This window comes from Pteropus vampyrus, unplaced genomic scaffold (genome assembly GCF_000151845.1).
Source record: "Pteropus vampyrus isolate Shadow unplaced genomic scaffold, Pvam_2.0 Scaffold261, whole genome shotgun sequence".
In the NCBI taxonomy this organism is placed as follows: domain Eukaryota; kingdom Metazoa; phylum Chordata; class Mammalia; order Chiroptera; family Pteropodidae; genus Pteropus; species Pteropus vampyrus.
Genome location: NW_011889042.1, coordinates 2,246,546 through 2,267,496, shown reverse-complemented (window position 1 = coordinate 2,267,496; position 20,951 = coordinate 2,246,546). Strand labels below are relative to the sequence as shown.

The following is a 20,951-nucleotide window of genomic DNA, read 5'->3' as shown; positions in this document are numbered from 1 at the left end:
ACCCTGCGTCGCTAGTCTCCTCTCTCCACCATTAAGTCCAGAAAATTAATTTCACAGTTAGAACAATGTTAATTCCCTAAATTCATCCAGCACTTAGTACAATTTTATATAGAACTGAAAGAAGAACTGAGGAAAAATGAAGGTCTGAAAGAATCGTATATTTGAAGGGGTTTGCTCAAGCAGAGAATAAAAGGAACAGTTGGATGATAAGTATTATTTGTACTTAAAAAGAATCCCCTAAAGTACAGTATAACTAGTTCAAAGCAATATATCTCTTTCTGAAGCGGCAGCACACAGCAAGATTTAAGTAAACCACGAGGTATAGGGAAATCATTTGAATTTCATAGTTTATCCATGTTACCAAATGATCAGCTATGGTTACCTGGATTGCTAAGGGTTAACTGTTTATGTCCTCTTTTGATTTCAAGTTTTCCCTACACTCTTCTATGACACTTTAGAAAACCTACTTTTGCTTGGCCTAGGAAAGATCTTGTGGAACAGACTTTCTTATATTTCAAACAAATCTGGTTTCTTCTCTGAGACCCAAAACTGTTACGTGTTGATTAGTAAGAAAGCACTCTTGTTCTGGGCAGTGGAGTTTAGCATTCCTCTCATGCTGAGCTGTAATGAGGCTGCATGAGACCCCCAGTAACGAAAGCTCAGATGATGGGCCCTGCTTCGTGGTGCTGCCGGGGCCCTCACACGCACATTCTGATTATTCTGCTCCTGCTTTAGGAGCAGGGAAACAATAAATGTGACAAACTCTCAGGAATGATTGATATATATTTGGAGAAACCATCTTCCAAATGAGTAACTGGAGTTAACCCAAGAAGACAAAGGTGTCCCTGCCAGGTGTGACACTGGGTTACGGCTAGAGCAACAGGGGTGGGCAATGAAGCCCAATGAGAGTTGCTGTGGCATCACCAGGTCAAATGAAACTGAATGGGAGGGAAGCCGATGGAACAGGCTTTCCTAAATGCACAGAAGGAGACACACTTAACTGCCTCGCAGGACTCAGGCAAGGACCCTGGGTAGAGGCAGGAATGAAAGGCCAGACTCCGTGTAACAGGAAAACATATAAATGTGCCAGCCGAAGGAAAGGGTTTTTAGAAATAGAGCAGTCCATACAGTTTATGTCCCAGAAACTATACACTGACTGCTGTTACCATTTGCTTTTAAGCCTCCCTAAACAAAGTTTTAAAACTTCTATAAATCTAGACTATGAAGCCATGTTATTGGTTGGTGTGGAAACTAAAGGTAAATGAGGGGAAATCTAAAATTTACCACCACAAAAAGACTAAAAAGAATATCCAAAAAAAAAAAGCTCTTACAGTTTACTATTATCTAAACTATCTTATCGACATTACAATAAAAAAATCCTTATAATTATAAATGTTTCATTACTTTCTGAATTTTAATTTTAAAATTACTTATGTTTTTAATTCAACAAACAATTTCATATTTTTTAAAAATCACAGTATTTCCAGCTTCTGCTCTGGGATGTAGAGCTTAAAGGAATATTACTTCCATCCTTAAAATGGGAAAAAAAAAAAAAGGCCAGATTAACTTCAAATGAGGACTTTTATCACACACACCAGAGGCTGAGGTGGTAAACAGCTGGCCAAAAATCTAAAGAGGGGCAGGCATCAGGCAGGAGAGAGGCATCACCAGCACCAGTTTACATGAGGTGACTGTAAGCGGGCACTGGGAAAACAATTTAGCGTAAGTGATGAACTGGTCCAGGCAGAGTACAGGCTGGTAGGACAGCGTCAAGTCCTGGGGGCTGCAGAACTTCCGGGAGTCCACACTCTCTTGCAGGCATTTTCTTCACCAAGTCGCTATCAGGTGTTCACAGAAAAGACCCGAAAGAGCCCTAAGAAGTGTCAAATGGAGTGCAGACCCAGGAGCAGGATACAACAGTCTTTTGGGAAGGTACAGAAGCTCTACCAGACCCTTCTCCCTGTCCTCTGTAGAACAAGTGTCATTCTTTGGAGGAAAAGGGCCACAAATACTGGCACTCTTAGGGCACTGGTGAAAGGTCACTGCAGCCTAGGAAGGGCATAGGGAAGAACACCCTACCGCAGAAGAGGCGGCAGTTATCACTGGGCCCACTCGATACACACTCTGTGAACTGAGACATACGGTATCTAAAACTGCGGCTTAATCCAAGAATGCCGGTTCCGCCACTGCCTCCAGTTGAGCTTTCAGGAACAGAATTCTGGGAGGACAGGACTGTCACAAGCAACCAAAGACACTTAACTCTCTGAGGCACAAAATAAAGAGTTAACTCTCTGATGAACTCAGGGTCAGAGGAGACACTACTGTGACATCCAACTCCAATGAGAAATGTGATGTACTACTACAGGAACATGTGGCCACTAAGGTAACTATAACCGTTTCTATATCCTCAAACCAAGCACAACTCCTAACTAGATTAAGTCAAACTCTGAAATAAAGGTCTAAGCAGCAGAAAGGCCTACCCATTTTTAAGTGTAAAAAACTATTCACCAAACTACTGTCCTGCACAAGATGTGCTGCTTTAAACAGAATATACAAAGGCACATGAAAACAAGAAAAATATTCTGAAGAATGAAGCAACCATCAGAACCAGACTCTGCTATGACAGATTTTGGAACTGACGGAGAATTTAAAATAACTATGGTTAATGTTTGGAAGTGGTGGACAACAAGCAAGATCGTAATTTCAGCAAAGATGAAAACTATAAATAGAAATGCCAGAACAAAAAATATTGTAACAGGGATGATGATTACCTTCAATTGGCTAATCAGTAGACTACACTGCTGAGGAAAAAAAACCAATCAGTAAACAAAGCCAATAAAAATTACCCTAATTGAACATGAGAAAAAAGAGTGAAGGAAAGACAAAAAAATAGACCCAAAAAAGAACGCCTTAGAACTGTGGGGCAGTATCCATTTAACATATGCATAATTAGAATCCTAGAAGAGACGGGTAATGGGGCAGAAGAAATAATGGCTGAGAATTCTCCAAAATTAATGATCCTGGACACCAAACCATAGAATCGAGCTTAGAACACTAAGCAGGGTAAATAGCAAAAGCACACACTAGGAAAAAGAAATCTCCTTCCAGATGGTTTCACTGGTAAATTCTACCAAACACACACCATCAAGTGTATACATTCTCTTCTGGAAAAAAGAAGATTCATTTTATTAGGCCATCATTATTCTGATACCAAATTAAATGAAGACAGAACAACAAAACTACAGACTAACATCCCTCATGGGTACAGATGCAAAAATCCTCAGCAAAATGAGTATCACTACATACTTACTAGGATGCCTAAAATTAAAAATCAGTACAAAGTTTTTATGGGATTTAACAGGAACCCTCATATTGCTGTTCACTGCTGGAAAAGTCTGGCAGTTTCTTACAAAGTTAAGCATGTGCTGACCACATGACTCAGTGCAATGACTTCTGACACCAACTACCTGGAGTTAGACCAAACTTTACAGGTTATAGGCAAAGTCCTCTACAAGATTGCAGATACAAACTGTTAGTTTGGGGGTCCAAGGTCACCCTCATATCTGACCAGTTAGCTACAAATCTCCACCTTAGGTTTGATAATTCACCAGAATAGCACACAGGACTCAGGAAAATACTTACAATTACAGTTTTATAAGGATATAATTCAGAACCAGGTAAAAGGAGACACATAGGTGAGGTCTAGGAGAGTCCCAATGTGAAGCTTCCTTGTGACCAGAACATGTTACCCTCCTGAAACATCAACGCATGACAATACAGGGTACTGCCAACCAATGAAGCACATCAGAGCTTCAGTGTCCTGGGTTCTTATTGGGGTTTCATTATGTAGGCATGACTGACTCACTGGAAATGAAGCTGAACGATTCAGACTTATATCATGTGACTCAGAGCCCCAATCCTCTAAACACACGGTTAGTCTTTCTAGCACAGCCAGCTCCCAACCTGAGTCATTTTGTTAGCATGAGCTAGCAGGACCCACCATAAAATAACAAAGACACTCCTATCACTCAGGAATTTCTAAGCACTTAGAGGCTATATTTCAAGAACAAGATTAAAGGGCCAACCAAATACTCCATCACACACCCAGCAATCCCTTTCCAAGGCATATATCACCCTTGAGAATGAAAACTTGCATTCACACAAAAATCTATACACAAATGTTTATAAAATTCATAATCATCCCAAACTGGAAATAACCCAAACGTCCTTCAATGGGTAAATGAATAAACGGAGGTACATTCATACAGTGAAATACTACTCGGCAATAAAAAGGAATTAAGTACTGATACACACAAGATGGATGAAACTTAACCGCATTTTGCTAAGCAAAGGCTACATGTTGTGTAAGTCTTTATATGACACTCTGGAAAACAAAAGGGACAGAAACAGACTGTGGTTGGCAGGGGTTTGGGTGCCAGCATAAGGAAATTTGGGGTATGGAACTGTTCTCCACGGTGGCAGATACATGACTCTGTCAAAACCCACAGAACTGTATATACCACAAAGACTGAATTTTAATGTACATAAATTTAAAGATCAAGCAGGATGTTTGGGGGACGACAGAATGCAGACTATAACAAATGAATCTAACTATGTTACAAATGAACCACATAACCACACTGAAGAGAATAAGGAAGAAAGAAACTAATGTAACTGAACATTAATACCTAAATAACTTTGGGAAAGTGTTTTGACATGATACTAAAAGACTATACAAAAACACTGTACTGTAGGTGGTAAATTTGTTTCTCACAAGGGTATAGGTCAATAGCTCTGAAATGACTTGGTTTATGTCTTAGGACTGAGCAACTAAGTAAACACATTATAGCTAGTGAGAGCCATGCTGTAAGAGAAAGATGTAACAGAGAGAAGGCTAAAATGAGTGCTATGGAGTTGGACTGGTATTGTAGGTGTCAACATAGACACATGGTTTTTCTTCAAATAGATTTACATACACATACATACAGAGATGCACAGAGAAATCAAAAAGATGTGTTTGCAAAATTATATATACATTTCTCATTCTATCCACTGAGAGGGACTAGTAACGATAAGCACATTAGCACCCAAATCTTTGTTTCTAAATACCATTGTCCAAAAAGAGAGAAGGGCAAATAGAAGATGAGCCTGGAGCACCTTGTGGGGTCAGGGAAGGGAAGGGAGGAAGGAGAGGAGGAAAGGAGGTTGGAACATATCAAAAGGATATGTTCCTTTCAGGAGCCAACCTGAAAGAGCTTCCAATAGTCAAAACTGGAATGCACTGAACTGTAAAATAATGACAGTATTGGATCATAACTCAAAAGAATAAAATATCCATGAGTGTACACCGATACAAATAAGTAGCTGAATAAAAAAAATGAATGGGGAATAAGGGATTTTTCCTTACAGAATTCTAATAATAAATGTAGAAGAAAATAGGGAAATGGAAAACCACCATTAGAACATTGCAGTAATAATTGCCTTAGGCAAGATCCACTCTGGGGAGCTAAAATTAGTGGTTAATAGTAGAAACAGAATAACTGCATAGTCGCAAAGTATATTTAGTAATTACAAAGGGAAAAGTAGTAAATGGTGGGGAATCCTGGCAGAAAACACCTTAACCAAGTAATTAAGATTAATATCAACGGTAAATATCTGCATCACACAGCCCCTGATATATGCACTCAGAAGGGCATATCACCTCCATGGTTGCCTTCCCAATAACGCATAATCTCAAATGAATATGAGAAAACATCAGACAAACCCAAACAGAGGAACATTCTATACAATACAGTTGACCTTTCACTAACACAGGGGGTTAGGGGCACTGACCTCCCACACAGAATGAAAATCTGCATGTAACTTCTGACTCCCCCCAAAAGTTAACTATAGTCATCACTTGTTATCTGCAGGGGTTTGGCTCCAGGATCCCACACAGTCACCAAAATCCATGGATGCTCTAGTCCCTTATATAAATGGTGCAGAACAATGCACAGTCAGCATACTCTTTTTGATCCAAGGTTGGATGCAAAAACCTGGGATACCAAGAGCTAACTGTATATTTATTGGAAAAAATCCACATATAAGTAGACCTACGCAGTTCAAACCCATTGTTCAAGGATCAACTGTAACTGGCTATCTTCAAAATGTCAAGGTCATGAAAGACAAGGAAAGATCGAGGAGCTGTCCCAGACTGAAGGATACAAAGGAAACATGAGAATTAAATGCAATGTGGTATTCTGGACTGGATCCTGGAACAAAAGTGCACTAGCAAAATAACTGGTGAAATCTTAACAAATTCTGTAGTTAACAGTACTGTAAACAAGACTAATTTTAGTTTTGATCATTGTTATATCGTTACGAAAGGAGAAGCTGGGTAATGGGTATACGGGAACTCTCTCAAGATTTGTGTGTGTCTTTTGTGACTAAAATTAACTCAAAAAGTTAAAAAAATAGGACAATGTTTAGGTTTAATTATTAGGTATCAAAATGATGGGTTTGGTTCAAGTGTGATAAATTGGAAAAAGTACTAGACCAATTCATTCCATCCTTGCCAGTGGTGTTAAACCCTGAAAGAATCACCTCTGTGAACCTCGGGTTTTTCTGCCAAATGAACAACAGACAACTCATCTTACCTCAACGGTTACTCGAGGATTCAATGACACAGCTGGTCAAAGTTGTCCAGAAATGATATGCTTGTGCATAATGCAAGTATTACTACAGTATCTTTAGGCAAGAAAAAAACACTATTAAGGAGAAATTTTCTAGGAATGAACTGAAGATAAAAATACTAAATACTGAGCAAGGCAATGGTGGAAAAAAAGACTAAGAGAAACTACGTTCAGCAAAAGGGAGAACATTATTTTCTGGAAAAAAAAGGGGGACGGGGACTCTGTTAGGGTACAGAGAGAAGGACACGCAGAGTAGAGAAACTGATCGGGAAATCTGGGTCCTTGTATGGGTTGTGGGTGATGACAGCTACAAGCAAGAGAAATCTCACTTGTGTCAGACCTCTTACAGATCAGATCTTCAACACCCAATGGGGAGAGGGGAAAGTAACTGGGATCTTCTTTCCTATGACTCTTTCCTCCCCCACGGCCACTTAAAATCTAGCACAGCAAACCACATCAAGGAAGAGAGAAACTAAGGGTGCCTGGCGCCTCTGAGAAACTGAATGCAGATTTAGATGTAACATGGCTAAAAACAAGGGAAAGAATTAGTTTCCAAAGATCCCACTACAAAAAGCTAACGGGTCCTTCATCTTTTGAAGAAATCTTTTGGTCTTCTAGGCTTATTATAGAATGAATGGGATAGAAGATGCCCATCACAAAACTAAGCACAAAACAACTAATCAAATATTTAATCTTTTTAACTTAAAAATCATGATTTCTCAAACTTAAGCCTTCTACAATGAAAAAAAGTGACATTCCCATTAATATCAATGATAGAGCAGAAGTTAGCAAACTATAAAAGGTGTGAAAGTAAATATCTTAGGCTCCAGGGATCAGGTTTCATTAGTAGCCACTGAACTCTGCCTTTGTAGGGCAAAAGCAACTACTGACAATCTGTAAATGAATAAATGTGGCTAAGTTCCAATAAAACTTTACCAAACTAGACAGTGATAGGGACTTGGCCCAAGGACAGTAGTTTGTCTACTCCTAGAGAGAATGCTAAATAGATACTTGCTAGTTGAACCCCAGAGGTTTTCCTAAACCATCTATGTTAATTTGTATACACTGCATACTTCCTACTATAATTCACAAACAGCATTAGTTGGGGTGAGTTAGAGCCAAACAAAACAGGCATGATTTTCACCATCACAGAACTGCTTTTGAGTACAGTAAGTCCTCACTTAACATGCTCAATAGGTTCTGTGACTTTAAGCAAAACAACATATAATGAAACCAATTTTACCACAGGCAAATTGACATACACAAGAGTTAAGTTCCTACAGCATCTCATCAACCTTATAACAAAATGATCTGGAACGAAATGACGTTATTTGAAGCCCTGCTGTATGCAGTTTCAGCTACCTTCAAGTTTGTTTTTGCTTTCTGGTGAAATCTACTGTCAACTTTAGTTACAAAAATGGAGAATTTTATACCAAGAGGGTAGTTAACAATATCATTTCTTTAGAATCTTACTTTTTTTTTTTGCTCTTCAAGAGACAGATTTTATCCTTAATCATTGAGTCAAAATAAGCTACAAATGGGCTGGGTTCCTAGAACACATGAGAAGATAATATGCCATTAAGTTCAAATAATTTTCCCTACAAAATTTTGTGCAAGCATGAAAAACCAATACTTTCAAATTTTCCTACAGCTGTAACAATTAAAAAAAAAAAAAAAAAGTCTTGCTGACAAACTCAAACTCCACCAATTTAAAAGGATCTCTACAGTTTCCATTCAGCTAAAATTAGAGCAGTACTCGATTATTTTAATACATAATCTGAGAGCCAGAAAAGCAAGAAAAATACTTGAGATTCAAGTGTACTGTGATCCAAATATCACTATTACACCTGGGGAATCCACTGACTAAAAAAACCTCAAAGTCCTGAAAAACAAGAGCAAAGCTTACGAACATTTATGCTTAAAAAGAATTAAAAACCTCCTCCCAATAAAGGACAGAGATACCTCAAAATGCTATTACAATAGTCCCCCCTTATCCACAAGGGATATATTCCAAGATCCCCAGTAGATGCCGGAAACTACGGATAGTACCCTATATATACCATGTTTTTTCTTCTACGTACACCCCTATGATAAAGTTTAATATATAAATCGGACACAGTAAGAGATTAACAACAATGACTATAATAAAATAGAATAATTATAACAATACTCTCCAGTAATTCTTATATTTTTGAGTCCAAACCTATTCCTGAGTCTGTGTAACCATCACTTACTTGGTGTCACTCATCCCAGGGGATCCCTTCCTGAAGTCTTCGAATGGGCTCAGTGCTTTCTGGTGGAACATGCTGCCATTGGTCAGAACATGTTTTCTGTTCATGTCTTCCACCCACAAATTTAATGTCTTTCTGTCTTAACTAAGAACTTACCATGTACCACTGACCTAACTTTTGCAGTTTTAAGTACGACAGCAAAACTCGCATGAATTTCCTTTTCCTTCTTCACAATTTCATGGATAGAAACAGACTACAGTAAAAATTTCATTTTACTGTAGATCTTAGCAATCTCTGAATAGCCAGCATCACTACTCTTATGCTCTGAGGCCATTATAAAATAAGGGTGAACACAAGCGTTGTAATACTGAGTGGTAACTGAGACTGCTACCAAGTGACTAATCGGCATGTAGCATATACACTGGACAAAGAGATGATTCCCATGTGGCAGGACAGAACAGGATGGCACCAGATTTCATTATGCTACTCAGAACAGCACACAACAAAAAACTTATGAATTGTTTCTTTCTGGAATTTTCCATTTAATATTTTTGGACCACAAGTAATGGAAACCATAGAAAGCAAAACTGTGGATAATAACCGGGGGGCCTATTCTATATAGATTAATGAACCAAGAGGATAATTAGATCACTCATGCTTTTAATAAAGTAAATTTCCCCAACTGAACAGTCTATTGTCAGGCTTCTTAGTTCTTAACCACATGTGGTTTTCCATACTTCGAAAATAAAAAGAATTATAAAGGCACATGGAAAAGTATTTAGTTCTAGATCAAATCTGTACAGGACAAGAAATGGCTAAGCTATAGTGAGAGTTCAAAGTATCAATCACACTTGTGTTTATGGATTCCAATGTGTCTCATTAAAAAATCAATCTAATCTAATCAATTCTCACAATGGGTTGCTCTCAATGCTAAAGGTACAAAATTCTTACATTACAGTTTCAACTATTACAATGTAGCGATAACAAAGCTGAAATAAAAATATGACCTTATCAAAATGTAACAAACATGAATACATTTCCATCTGACAGAATATGAAATGTTAAGGAACTTAGTAATGTTTGAGATCATTGCATGATAAACTACCTAACAACTATACAATAGCATGCCAATGTTAGCGTGTTAGTAAACAAATGCTAAATTTTTACTTCTAAGATTACAGTACTTAAATATTTCCAACTAACTATTAAGGAGAAAAAGTGACCATACACATTGTGGAGATATAAATAAGTCTCCTAATTTTCCCATGTGTTTACTAACAGTCTACAGAGCTCAACGGCCTCTGTAAGATATAGCAGGGATCCCCAACCCCCAGGTAGTACCTGTTAAGTGGCCTGTTAGGAACTGTGCTGCACAGCAGGAGGTGAGCAGTGGGCTGTGAGCAGTTTCATCTGTATTTGCGGCCGCTCCCCAGTGCTAGAATCACCACCTCAGCTCCACCTCAGATCATCAGGCATTAGATTCTCATAGGAGCACCAGTCCCTGGTGCCAAAAAAGGGTGAGGACTGCTGATATACAGGCAATATGAATAGGAAAAAAGGGAGGGCTTCCTGTCCCACTTTTAATAAATTGCAGAAGCATGATATTTTCTCAAGTTCATTTTATTAACAAAAAGTGCAAACTGTTTTGAACAAAAGCAAACCATGAATCATAGCAATCACCAAGACATTAGACATGGAAAAGTGAACAATATTCATTAAGTAAAATATAAGCAGATGAGATACTTCTCACATGTATATATATTCATGCTTTTTCAATAGTCTCTTAGTCAACTTTCAGTGTTCATTTTCACAAACAGTATAGCAGCTCAAACACAAATGCAGGAGCACAATAGCAAAGTTTGGCGATTACTTGGGGCTAATTTTGAGTATAAAAGTAAACCCGACCCACAGTTTCATGTAAATCACTGTGCAATATGTATAAATCTTTAAATAGATGACACTTAAGTCAATGTCCAAGGAGAAGAGGGTTTTAAAATACTTGTTGCACATTAGTTGTTTAGAAAGAGGCAGAAAAATGAAAATTTAAATGATCTTACATGTGTTCATATGACCAGGAACATAACCAATCCACATAACTTAATTCATTTAAACTTACTTTTGTAAAAGTCACACAACAGAAAGATTATGTGCCATTAATCAGTGTGCCAGCACTTGAACAAACAAGAAAAGTTAATTTTAGTCAATATACTCCAAAGAGGAGATTCAATCTAGTGTTAATTTCAGTTATTCACATAAAGTGTCTACAGGACAGAATCTACATGTAAGTAATTTTGTAATTCTCTAAGCTACAGGTACTAATGAAACTATAAACTGTGATTAAAACACGAAATATAGGGTCATCATTTAAACACAACTGAGCATCTAGCCAAAAACAGAAGAGCACGGATGCTGGGCAGGATACTGAGTGCATGCACTGTGTCTAGGTACATTTTCCGTCAATTGCCTTTCTACCATAGTAGACAAAATGCTTTTTACAAATATACTATTTTACTAAATTAAGGTCCACACTGTTATTCTTTACATTACACAGAATGCTTCCCACACTGTTAATTTTTTATGTGTACTAATATCTTATACTAGAATTAAGCTACTTCCTAAAGTTCCAGAATTACTATTTCAGGTAGATAAGATGAAAAAAATTAGACCAAATCTGACTGATGACAAATTTGAGCACCAACTACAGCAAATTTCAGGGACAAGACAGCTTGCAAATCAGTTCTCTTGGTTTGAAAATTACCTTCCGCTGTTTTCATCAGTATTGAAGCTGAGATCTTCAGGGCCTATTTGTTCACCATCAGGAAAACTGGAATGTGTATCTGAGATAAAAAAAATTAAAAGGAGATAACATTTTTTAAAGACCGGTATTTTCTTTTCCATGTCTTTAAATGACCTTACCAAGTGTGTTTTTTAAGTGATAAAGATGTGCTGGGTTGTGAACAAATCTGTCTTCAGAGAATTTGTGACCTGAATCAGGTATAACCAAACATAAAGGGAAAATAAAAGAGAAAAAACAAAATGTGTAACAGATACCCACAATTAGAAGACGAAGGGCACTGCCTCCCTCACTTTGTCCTCCTGGGGAGACTAGGAAATGATGATGATGTGCACTTATCAAGACTTGACTTTGTAAACCTAAGATGTATTTCAGAGCCAACGGAACTGCACATGCAAACATCTCTACAAAAACCCATCGGCAGTCAAAAAACTTGCCCCAAATTTGGCTGCTTCTTTTAGGAGAGAAAATTACTAGAAGAGTATTAATACTTAAAAATCATGAAATGTTTGGTTCTGTAATGAAAAAGACACTGCAACATTAGGGAAATACATAAAATATAAAGCTGACAATCAGCATAAGCCTGAAAATGTTATCATTCCAGGAAATCTTGTGAAGGAATGCTCAGATTAATCATTAAGGTCTTGGATAAAATAGTAACAATATGTGATGGATGTTATTAACTAAACTTACTGTGGTAATCATTTTGAAATATATACATACATCAAATCATTGTCATACACCTAAAACAAAACAAAAAATACTAATAATGAAGGTTTCTTTTCTCTCGGTGAGTTTTTTATCTAAGACTATTTTTTTTTTGAAGAGGGAATAAAAATCAACGATTTCGTAATGTGAATACATTTCTAAGAAATCAGAAAAAGTTACAATAGCTAGGCTACAAAACTCTCTGAAAAGAAAACAACATATGAAAACCTCCTAGGGGTTGGCAAATATTTTCTATAAAGGAGCAGACAGTAAATATTTAGGCACTGCAGGCCACAGATGGTCTCTGCTAAAAATTCTCCTGTCCCTCCCCACCAACACTTCACAACACAAAGCTAATCTTAGAGGTCACAGGTTATATGGAAACCAGGTTGCCCACCCCGCTCCACCAAGTAAATAAGTAGCATCCATTAGGTGTCTGACCAGTCAATGACTACCAAATTTTTTCGGTACTCACCAGTTAGTTTACCCCATAGAATGTTGTTTCACAAATAAATATAATTAAAAAAGAAAAAGAAGCAGAAGCAGCAGAGCAGAAGAAGCAGAAGCAGAAATAGAAGCAAGAGAAGCAGCAGTAGCAGCAGCAGCAGAAGAGATGGTTTTATTAATTTCTGTGAAATGACATCATGTGTTGCACCTTCATCTGGGGGCTGTGCCATGAAAGAGTCGTTAAATCCGCCCATGCTGGTGTGCTCTTCCTGCTCCTCATTCTCAGTGTCACATTCAATATCACTGTCGCTACTCATTCCTGGCAAGAAAGAAGGGGAAACATGTTTCTGACAAGAAGCCACTTCGAGTGAAAGGAAAGGAAGTCCTCTTATCTACTAAACTAATTCCTACTGAATTTTTCACCAAATGGCAAGACAATACACCAAACAAAACAAATGAAAAGCAACCACACAAACCTGTTCTCTTTAATTATTTAGTTTATTTTTGTCCTCAAAGCTTAAAATCACCCTTCAACAGAATCTGAAAATTATGATTTGAAACCAGTATTAATTTCAGTATACTGAGAATATTTTTTCCAAAGCAAAAACACTTTTTTCTAGTCATCAGAGATAATAGGAACTCTTAATCCTGATTCAATATAGGTATAATAGTTTCTAGTCTAAAACATGTAGAATCGAATTATGTAAACAATTACACATTTACAGACATATATATGTATATGTGCATATAAAAAAATTCTAGTAATTCCAGCAATAAATCCCATTTGGTCCTTCTATCTTGTTTTTGGGTTTATCAGCTGATTTTTAAAAGAAAAATGCTATAGAAAGTACTTCTGTTTCAACAAGACAGTGATCAAGAAAACCTGAAAATCTTTCTGCTACAAATCCTTATAAATATAAAATCAAAATATTATTTTAAATAACAGCCACTTTTAAAAGAAAATCCTCAGTTGCCAAAACAAAGCAGGATAAGGTAAACCAGTGGGTCAGATGCCACAGGTGTCCGGAGAGCTTAATGTGAAGGTCTTTCTGGGGATAGTAAAAAGAAAAATTTTGGACCCACCATAAATAGGGACTTGAAACTGAGACTAAAACTTTATTTCCTGCATAAAGCTAAAATTTGTATTGAAAGAACAGACTAGAAAAAGTCTGCCTACTGGCACAGGAAGACAGCAAGGAATTTTGTTTCTGCTGGGCTCAGCTCAACTTAGAATTCAAACTAAGGCCTGTGTACCTAATTTAGGTTTGGGATTTAAAGTTGAGGTTCAAATTTCAGGAAATGAACATAAAATCTGGTGAGGAGTTAATATTATTAGAACAAAGCTAATGTAAAACCTTTGGAGGGAAGGTTCCAGGTAAGTTCCTTCCACCCAGTCTTTCCCACCGAATGCAGCTAAAAACCTGAACAGAATGCGTAAAGCAGCTATTTCAGGGCCCTGAAAACAGGAAGAAGCATACTGGTGTAGACCAGAATCTGAAGTACCGCCAAACTGGCAGATTTAAACAAGACCCAGAGTCTCAAAAATTATATTAAAAATGCTCAGGATATAATCCAAAATTACTTCAGCATATGAAGACCAGGAAAGGACAATCAACAAACATCAACGCTGAGATAAGAGATGTTAAAATTATGTAACAAAGACTGTAACATAGATATAAAAATGCTCATGAACACTCTTGAAACATTTTAAAAACCCTCTCGGTGGGTAAGCTTACACAATCCAGGTCACAATATTTATCGCAGGGGGAGGGAAAAAAAAGAATTTTCCAAGAGGGTAAAAAAGTCTCAAAAAGGTGTGTTCCAATCGAAATTTACAAAATAAGGCAAACAATCTACCTGAAGAGTCAAGCAGATACACAAACAGAAGGAAAATATCATCACTTGTTCATAAAACAAAATAACTTGTAAGAGACTACATAATTCTGTTTATCATGGAAAATGAGAATGGACAGATATTTTAAAAATTACTAAATAGACATTCTAAGAAATGAGTCATTAAAATTAAAATATTAATAGATGAATTTAAGGAAAGTTGAAAAAGAGGTTAGCAAACTTAAAGACAGACCTGAGGAAATTAACCATAACACCAAAGAAAAATGAGATGAAAATTATAAAAAAGGAGGTTAAGAAACAAGGGGATAAAAGGGAATAGTTCAAATAGGCAGCTATAGAGGTGAAAGTAACAAAAGGGGACAATATATTAAGAGAAAATGGCTCAGAATTTTCCAGAATGAAAAACATTCTGGATTGAATGAAAATAAAAATACAACATATCAAAAATTCTGGGATGTAGCTATAGCAGTACCTAAAGGGAAATTTATAGCATTTAATGCTATACTAAAAAAGAAAAAGGTCTCAAATTAATGATCAAAGCATGTACTTTAAGGAACTAGAAAAAAAGAGCAAATAAACTCAAAGCAAATAAGATAAGAACAGAAAGAAAATTAGCATAAAACAACAGAAAGAGATATAAATGAAAGGAAAAGGCAGTTCTTTGAAAAGATCAATAAAACTGAAAAGCTTCTAGGTAGACTAAAACGAGCAAACAAAATTACCAGTATCATGAACGAAAGAGGGGACATCACTACAGATTCTACAGACATTAAAAGGGAAGAGCACACACAATAATGCTCACGAAATCAAGAACAAAGATGAAATGGACAAATTCTTTAACAGACTCAAACTACCAAAGTTCATTCAGATAAAAATAGATAATCTGAATGGGTATTATAACTACTAAAGAAATAGAACCTGTAGTTAAAAAAAACCTCCAACAAAGAAAACTATAGCTCCAGATGGCTTCACTGGTAAATTCTTCCTCTTCTGTTTCAAGAATTTTGTGTATTATTTCTCCTCTATATATTTAAAAGATGCTGAATGAATGTATGGTCAGTTCTGAACTCTCCTCTTTCAGCAAAGAAAAAAAACAGTCCTGTTCTCTGTGAACAACAACACTTGTTTAGAGACCAAACCGGTTACTTCCATGAAGCACCACTACCACCTTGTGGCCCTTCATGAGACTGTTGCTAAAAACACTGAAACCCATTGGAGTGCTTGAAATTCTAGGCACAAATTTTACCTCCTGGTAACTAGTGTTTCTGAATTCCTGACAGACACTAACCTTCAGGATTCACAAACACAGACCTGAACTTCTCTGGAATTCCTAAAATCTTAAGATATTCTTTAAATGCTTACGACATTGTTCAAACTCTTTATTCATTCGATATCTTTTTTAAAAAATCGTTTAATTTGTAGTTTTCCAAAAACTGTGCAGTATATATTCAAATACTGGAAAATACAGTGAGCATTACTAGGCAGCATTCAAATAATGTAACATTTACAACTTTTAGCAAGGTTTCTAGTACTGCACAGAATCATGTCAAAAATGCCAATTTAAGGAATTATTTTGCTTCCAAAACTTCTTATTTCTTGGAACACCACTCATAAGATTCCTAGAAAGTATAGTATAAACTCATTAATATCTACATAACAGCAGACAGGGCCAAGAGCACATGCTTATAAAAGGCAACAGCTTTAACCAGTACTGGTCTGACTATGAACCCTTCTTTCCAAGGTGCTTCTACTGATCCTAACCTTTGATTCCAGGTTATCAGCATTTCCAGTTTTTACCTTCCATTTGATGTAAATGGAATTCTTCAAACCAATAAGGTTTCTGCGTTGATAAGATTAACAGGAGAATTAGAAGAACTTTTCCATTTTTTTTGATTTGACACATTTTTCTCAGGATTCAGGAGAATATGCAATGCATTTCCCAAGAAATGCTGGGAAGGAATTTCTGCATGAAAACATTAACTGGTCTTTTATCAAGTCCTAAGATCTGGAAGTTCCCTAGCTTTGTGAATGTAAAGAGAAAAACAAATTGGTCTCTTGACCTCTAGCTTACTTGTTGGACTACTAAGTCAACAGGGTCTGTACAACCCATTGCCATCAGTAACTGAGAGGGGTAAACACAACGAAAGGGCAAATACTTTCATTTTTTTTAAAAAATGAGACTGGCTGCTGTCAAGCAACAGATCGAAAGCTATTTGCTGTGCATTGCCCCATGTACTGGAATGGTTACCCACTGCATTAAATAATTACAGCAAACTAGCTCTAAGTAGTTCTGGATCTTTCTTGATCTTACCAGATGTCAACAGGTTTTTACACAACTGGCTGTCACTAATAGTAATTATGAGGTACCATTAAATATGTTTCAGAGATGATAACGTGAAAAAAAATTACACCTTCAAATAAAATTTGAAATAGCATATTTCTATATCAATCACCTACCACACCACATTTTTGAGCAACCACCATGTGCTCAGCACTATCCAAAGCTAACTGTTGTTCAAGGGTGCTCGAATTTCAGATGCTTGAAGAATGCATTCACCACTTGTTAGAGCAAACACTAATGCTTCACCTGCCTTCCTCTTTTCTGACAGAACTTTAATACTGCACCAAATGGCTATGTAAAATGGGTGGGGGAGGGGGACCAAATGTTTAAACTTTGCCAGGTTTCCTTTTCTTGCCGGTGATTAATTAGCTATAAGAGGAAGTTAGGAAGCTATTGAGAACGGTTTTATTACTTTTTGGTAAATAAACACATAGAAATAATCTTCCTTTGTTCCCAGAACATTGTTCTGATGCATATAAAGTTTGGAACTACAGAAACCATCTTGCCATCCTAAGAGGAGCTGAGCCAACTCACTGAATAGCAGAGTAAAAGACAGGGAAAAAAGGAGTTTTTGATTTCAGTGAATAGCTAAATTTTCCAGCCCTTAAACTGCCCTACCAGTTAGGTGAGACTTCTTGTTAACATAAGAGAGTAAATCTTGCTTATTGTTTAAGCCAACTGATTTGAATTTTTGTAACTTATGTTAAAATTCTTAATATTCCAAAAGGCTCTAATAAAGAGCCTTGTTTTTCCTAAGGATAGACAGAAGAGAAACCCACTCAACTTTCTACCAAGGCTTACCAGTGTGAAAAATAAAGGTTTTTGAGAACTGGCTCCTGCTGATGAGAGAATAATACCCACGGCAGTGAGTAAAGCCCCATTCTACTCTCATAAACAAAGCACATTCCAAAAGGAATGTCCACTGTATTCCCTTCTTCCAGCTTCATCAGTAAGCCTTCTTCTCACTGCTTATCCTGAGACTTCAATGGGAAACCAACAAATTGCAAGAATGTACTTATGCAGCACTGTTGATCTGTGTGTTTACAGCAACTTTTCTTATTGAGTTATAGGTGCTTTATATCAAAACACTGCTTATAAAAAAGAAAATGTGTTACTGGGTAACACTCAGCACTTGGCTCTAAATCTCATAGTTTCAAGTCCATAGCAGATCCTAAATGTGGCCAAGCAAATGCCTTTCTCCAGTTTAAGATAAGCTACCAATGATCAGCTTCAAATAAACGAAACTAATGTCAAAGCTTCCAGGAGTTTTTTGGTGCTAAGTAGTTATTAATATATAAAAACTGCTCTTTGGTAATCTGAATATGATCTAAAGACTGAAATTAAGAAATCCAAGTCATTCCTCACCTAGATTAATTTAACAAGCTTCTTGCCAGTTTTCCTGTCCCCAGAGTTCCACGCCTCATGTCCGCCCCGCAAAATCCATTCTACACAATGCAGTTAGAGTAGGAATTTAAAAACATAATTTTATTATCTCACTTCTTTGTTTAGATTCCAAAGGACAGAGTCCAAATCCTAACTAGGACATACAATGTAACTTTTCATGATCTGACCTCTGCCTCTACTCTGGCCCCATCTTTTGCCAGTCTTTACCTGGCCAACTCTTATACATCCCTCAGGATGATTTTTCCAAGGTGGACTAGGTTAGTAGAGAGGTGACAGTTACTAGCTCTGGCTTTGGGTTCAAATTCCAGCCTCTTATTTTAACTCTGTGACTCTGGTAAGATAAGTTACATCTCTAAGCCTGAGCCTACTCACCTGTAAGATCAAGATAACAAAGTAACTACCATGTAGGGCTGTACTGAGAAAACATAAGGTAATACTGGTAAAGTCTTTAGCAGTCTCTAATACATAATGAGGACTTAGTCAATATTCTCTATTATTTTTATTATTACATACCTGTTCTTTAAGTTCCCTGTATGCCCTATCTCAGCATTCATCATTCTGTATTATAATTGGCCATTAACCGGTCTGACACCTTACCACCAGTGGTTTCAATTGCCCCACTCCCACCACCACCAACACATATATCTAGTATACCTGAGTTACAACATGCTCCCATTTGTAACTGTGACCTACTCTGGCAAGTAATTCTTAAGGAGTGGTCACACCTGGTTGAGACTCATTCAACTCAACCAGTGGTTCTCAACTGGAGATGACTTTGCCTCTATAGGGACATCTGGCTATATCTGAACATTTTTGGTTATTCTAACTTGGAGGAGGTACTACTGGAACTTAATGGTTAAAAGCCAAAGATGCTGTTAAACATCCTATAATGCACAGGGCTGCCTCCTACAACAAAGAATCATCTGGCCCAAATGTCACCAGTACCAAGGTAGGGAAACCCTAAACAGCAGGTTCAGAAATTACTTTATCATCAGCATCATATGTAATGCTAGGAAAATTAGAGGCATTTCATAAATGCTGCATGAATAAAAGGAGACTGTAATCCTAGCACATGGTGTAAAAATTTAAGCCATTACAATTTATAATCAGTACACATAAATACAAGGAAACTAGTTAATCCCTACAGGTCCTTTCTAGAAAGAGCAATCATAATATTTCTTAATGTTCTAACAATCAACATTTCATTTAAAAAATCCTTTCCATTTAATCTCTCCTACTGAAATAATGCTGTCCACCACAGGAGCACCAACTAAGAAGAAAGACCAAAACATTTAGTGTTCTTTAACTGAAAAGCTTAAAAATGCTACCACCCACACACCCTCTCACAGGGTAAGCAGAGGTAGATGCTGGCACCTGTACATATGCTTTGAGCTACAATTTATCAATCTCTGAAATTCAAAAGTGCAGAGGTGGAAGGTAGCAGAGTCTCACTGAGAAATGAAAAATTTAGAAGGGAAAAAAATGGCGTAGATAAAAGAGGCTCTGTTCATCCCTCTGGCAACCAAATCAAAGTTGTGAGGGAAACAAGGAGCAATATAGCAAGGAAAAATCACCTGGGATCTAGAGGAACAAGCCAAACAACTACAGAGAAGTCCAAGAAATCACCCTGCAATGGCAGAAGGTAGGACAGGATGAAGATGGGAGGCTACCCGGTCTCAAGCGGCTGAGTAAGACGGAGGCTGTGGCAGCAGCAGACACCTCTTAAAGGGGCCACGTCTGCGAGCGGATTTTCCTGGTGACCAACCTGCTTGCTCTGAGCACCAGCGCCGATTCAGCTGCATGCAGGGGGCACCAGGGACTTACAGGGAGACATTGTCGGAGTGAGGGCCTAGGTGAGACTCGCTTCTCACCTTCTGTGCCGGTGGTGTCCACTGTTCCCTGTTGAGCCCTCCCCACTACCAGTGTGCTGGACACAGTGACACCATAGCTGTGATGTCATCAAATTGGATAACAGAGGTCGCTCCACCTAGAGGATTCTCTGAAACCCCGCCTACCCCAACTCGAGTCCCACCCAACTCACATCCAGGTGTATGCTCAGCAAATCAGATGCTCCTTGCTGAGACTCACACTGGTGGAGGCAGCTGGCCTCGGTTTCTGGTGTGGCCTTTTGAGGTAACTATAAGCACAACATCTGTGGATTACTTGCTGAATCTGAACAGGTGGCCCCAGAGTGGTAGAGGCTTGAGCTAAATTTGGCCTGCAGCTGAACCCCACTCAGGACTGTGTCAATGGACACCTACTTCATAAATCCACACTAATAAGACTGGGAGACTGAGGAGCTTTGCTTGGTACGTAGAAACAGACACAGAAAAGTAGCCAAAACGGGAAGACAAAGAAGCAGAAACCATATGAGAGAAGAGAACGATATAATGGAATCAAGTAATCTAATAGAGTTCAAAACACTGGTTATAAAGATGCTCAATGAACTTTTGGGATGTGTAGATAAATTCAGTGAGAACTTCAACAAAGAGATAAAAAAA

General features: G+C 37.5%; 1 protein-coding gene across 9 annotated transcripts in view; it reads right to left on the bottom strand.

Moving 5' to 3' along the window:
* TRIM37 (tripartite motif containing 37) overlaps positions 1-20,951 on the bottom strand; it is a 156,112-nt gene that overhangs the window by 48,879 nt on the left and 86,282 nt on the right. For 8 of the 9 annotated variants that reach the window (XM_023520394.1, XM_023520396.1, XM_011375068.2 and 5 more), the window contains 2 exons: positions 13,060-13,170; positions 11,661-11,739 (listed from right to left, as the gene is read on the bottom strand). In XM_023520394.1, coding sequence (XP_023376162.1) covers positions 11,661-11,739; positions 13,060-13,170 — 190 coding nt within the window. Of the gene's footprint in view, positions 1-10,504; positions 11,740-13,059; positions 13,171-20,951 lie in introns of those variants that run through there. The other variant, XM_011375067.2, reaches the window with a different exon arrangement.